The sequence below is a fragment of the Hippopotamus amphibius genome, chromosome 15 (assembly GCF_030028045.1).
Source record: "Hippopotamus amphibius kiboko isolate mHipAmp2 chromosome 15, mHipAmp2.hap2, whole genome shotgun sequence".
Lineage (NCBI taxonomy): Eukaryota > Metazoa > Chordata > Mammalia > Artiodactyla > Hippopotamidae > Hippopotamus > Hippopotamus amphibius.
In genome coordinates, this window is record NC_080200.1 from 35,637,548 (window position 1) to 35,641,526 (window position 3,979).

The window sequence follows — 3,979 nt, forward strand, 5'->3', positions numbered from 1 at the left end:
CACCCCCCTTCCGTGTGCACAGGCGACTCCAGCGTCCGCCTGCTCCCAGTAAAGCCTGTTGACGCGGGATCTCGCCCGGGAACCGACAGCGGCCACCGTCTCCCGTGCGCCTAGTCTTCCCAAACAAACCAGGGACTCACGGGAGGAATAACAGAGTGTGACATCGGTTTTTGTCATCTTTATTGAGTAGCGAAAGGAAAGTTAAAGGAAAGGACTCTGAAGACAAAGGGCTTCCATCCTTGTGGCGCAAACGCAGAAGTATTTGCAAAGGTGAGGGACTCAGCAGCCTTGGGTTTTCCGGGCCACCGCGCGTCGGATCCGCTGCCACCAGCCTTGGGACCTGCAGTGGCTCCCGGGGGCAGGAGCCGGGCGACGCTCCGTTGGTTCCCCGCCGTCAGCGTCCTCGGGCTCTGCTCGTCGGTCCAGGAAGCCGTGCCACCTGCCGTGGGAGGCTGCGGAGGCGGCAGCCGCCTCTCCTGGGGGCGCCTCTGGGTCTGGGTGGGTCTCAGGCCTCGGGTCCAGGGCAGGTGGCTCTGCGTCCCGCCGCGAGGGACTCCGGCCTCCAGCAAGGTGTCCGTTTCGCGAACAGTCCCAGCGCAGAATCCCGCAGGGACTGGAAAGCATTTCCCAGTCGAAGTCTGGGCCGTCCCAGGAGAGCTCGCACAGGGAAGGGTAGAAAGGGAGATGCCAGGGCACAGAGTCGGCTGAGCTCGGGGCTGACGGCATCTTGGGCTCCCGCGCCTTGCGTGCGGAATCCCAGGCCCGGCGCTCACAGGCAGGAAAGGGCTGTGCCATCGCGTGGGCCTCACCTCAGGAGATACAGGCGATATGGGATCCGGAAGCCTCCAGTCCGAATGCAGCAGGTTTTTATGCTCTTCTGGCCTCCTGGCAGTCCTATCAGATAGGAGGAGTTTGGGTGGTGACATTACTCCTACGAGACAGTTGCATCAGAAGACCTGATAATATTAATGCAAAACTCAATCATCTTGGATAAAATTATTCATGTCTAAATGTCTTCAAGATACAGATTATGGTTGAAAAGGAAAAGTACTAGTACACCGGAGTGGAAAAATGTTTGGGAGAACACTCGGGTGTAGAAAGCTCCAAATTATATTGCTATTGTGGAACAGAAACGGAAACCCAGATCTCCAAGCAGAGGAATACTTTCGGGACGAGGTAGGCATGTAGCGGAGGAGGAGGCAGAATGCCCAAGGCGGTTTTTCCAAGTAAAAGAAGGGCAAGGGTGGTGACCCAATTCTTAACTTGAACTTTCACTTTCCTAATGTTGTCTTCAGGTAAATTGCTTGATTCAAAGGAATTAAGACTGTGTTCAGACCAGTGTCATCGCAAGAAGCCCCAGAAATGGACCGATTGGATGGAGGGGCACTCTGAATCAATGACTCTCAGGTGATTATCTCTTCAACTTTATACTTTTTAAAGCTTATTGCAGTCTCTTTACCTTTTAACGACCTTAATAGAATGAATCTAGATTTTCTTCAGAGAATACTCAAGTATTCAAATTTTTTTTCCCTATTTTCAGGATACTTTGAGAATATTGGTTTGATATTATTCATGATTTTTAGATGAGAAAGGGAAATGTAAAAGAAAATCCCCCAATTCTCTTTACTATTTCATCTTAAAAATTTAGTTTTCCCTTCTTATAAGCCCTTCCATTAAGAATTAAATGTTATTTAAATAAAAACATTTTGCTCCTTTATATATGTAGTAATTTCATTAATACAGGGATCTTAGGACAGGAGCCAGGAGGGCCGCATCCCAGGACCTCCTCTGGCCCTGGTTGGGTACCTGCTGAGCTGGACCAGAGATTGGAGTCTGAATGTGGATAGGGTCTGAGAGTGGTGGTGGTGGTCTGGGTGACAGGTGGAGAGGGCTGAGAAACTGAAGAACTAAGAGCTGTTCCTTAGGAAAGGAATATTTTCCAAGCAGAAATATTTCCCACTTAACCAGATTCCTGCCTCACTGAATATCCACTCCCACAGTTGCCCAGATTTAAAGGCTGGCTTTGTGGGAGGCTGACAGTTGGCACTTCTTTGCCACTGGCCATGTTGAACACCTCCCACCACCATGCCCAGGACCAGAGGAGAGGACATGCTAGCAGGTCTGCAGGAGAACTCAGGGTCAGAGCTTTGTCCCCTACCCTTTGCCTCTCTCCAGCTCAATACTTTCATTCAAAGTATTAAAGAGAAAGAAAAGGCATTTTCTCACACAAATACTCTTCCTCTCCTCTCCTTCCTCTTTACTCTTAATTCTACTATTGAGAAAGAGAACAAAACACCCACTCAGTCCTATTAAGCCAATAGAGGCTGCCAGGGCAGATGTCTGTGTGCTCTCCCATACCCTACTCTCCTGGGGCTGACTTTAAGTACTTCTGGCTCTTGGGTGTTGACTCCTAGGCAGACAGGTTTAGATTTGGTTCTAAAGTGCTCTGGGCTCTTTACAAGTATCTGTGTCCAGGTCAGGCTCAGCTCAAAAGCCCACATGGACTGGAAAGCAGTCTCCAGGTGAAATGTGGATTGGCCTAGCACGGCTCCCCCAGTTTGGGGTAGAAAGGGAGTGGCCATGGCTTCAAATCTTTTGAACTCAGAGACAAAGACAGCTGGGGTTCCACAACATCTCTGTAGAATTCCAAGCCTGCTTCACACAGAGTCAAAAAAGCTAGTGCATGAATTCAGCCTCTAGATCAGGAGAAATGCAGTATCTGGACTGAGAGTGGAGGCAAAGAATTGAGCACTTTGCCAGTGTGGAGATTTGTACCATTTGGGTTCTTGTGTAGTCCCAAATTAGAGTGCATTAGGTAGGGTGGTGACATTGCTTTTTGAGACAGATTGATTTAGAAGGGTGAGTCTGATGATGTTAAGTTCAAAGTTTAATCCTATTGGATGCAATTTCACAAAATTGAATTGGTATCAGTAATTAATTGGATTAAAGTTAACAATAAGAAAGGCCACGTGTAGGGTTACTGATTATGAAAAGCCACATACTTTGTTTCCTTTATATATGTGATGTCTGATGTTCACAGCACTTCTGCCAGGCAAGTATCCTCTGCTTGTACGAAGGCTTAGGGTTAAGGTTAGAGTTAGGTTAGAGCTAATCCTAACTCTGACCCAGAATCAAAACACAGGTTATACTGGAGCTGAGATGGAAACCTGTGTCTCCATGGAGAAGATTTCAGACAGGAGGATTGTTTGGAGAGGAGATGGGGACCAAAGTAACTGACCAATTCTCCAGTCTTGAAGTGGGCTCTCAACTTCCTGTTTTGATCCTTTTCTTTTGAACTCCTAAATTTCAAGGACTAAAAGGAAGGCGTGAGGAAGGGAGGAAGAGAGGAGCTTTAGATATTAAATGGTTAAATAGTTTGGGTTCCATAAAAAAGAATGAAACCGTCATTTGCAGCAATATGGATGGATCTAGAGATTATCATACTAAGTGAAGCAAGTCAGATGGAGAAGGACGACTATTGTGTGATATCATTTATATGCAGAATGTAAAAAATAATACAAATGAATTTATTTACAAAACAGAAATAGACTCACAGACATAGAAAACAAACTTATGGTTACCAAAGGGGAAAGAGGAAGGGAGGGATAAATTAGGAGTATGGGATTAACAAACACATTATTATGTATAAAAGAGATAAACAACAAGGATTTACTGTATAGCACAAGGAACCATATTCAATATCTTGTAATAACCTATAATGGAAAAGAATCTGAAAAAAAATACAACTGGATCAATGGGCTGTACACCTGAAACACAATATTGTAAATCAACTATACTTCCAAAAAAAAAAATAGTTTGGGTTCCAATTCTTGTTTCATTCTTTGCTAAATGTATGTAATTATCATTTAAATTTCTAAGCGGCAGTTTTTTAAAAAAAACTGCGAAGTGAGGATGAAATACCACTAATTTCAAAAAATACTTTTGATGATTTAATAAAATTATATAGGTAAGGAGAGAG

At 45.3% G+C, this 3,979-nt stretch overlaps 1 protein-coding gene across 1 annotated transcript; it reads right to left on the bottom strand.

Annotated features, from left to right (window-relative positions):
• Positions 1 to 279: 279 nt before the first annotated feature.
• On the bottom strand, positions 280 to 795 carry LOC130836421 (annexin-2 receptor-like). Its single transcript, XM_057708455.1, has one exon. It carries the CDS (start codon positions 793 to 795, stop codon positions 280 to 282), a length of 516 nt encoding a protein of 171 aa, XP_057564438.1.
• Positions 796 to 3,979: the final 3,184 nt, after the last annotated feature.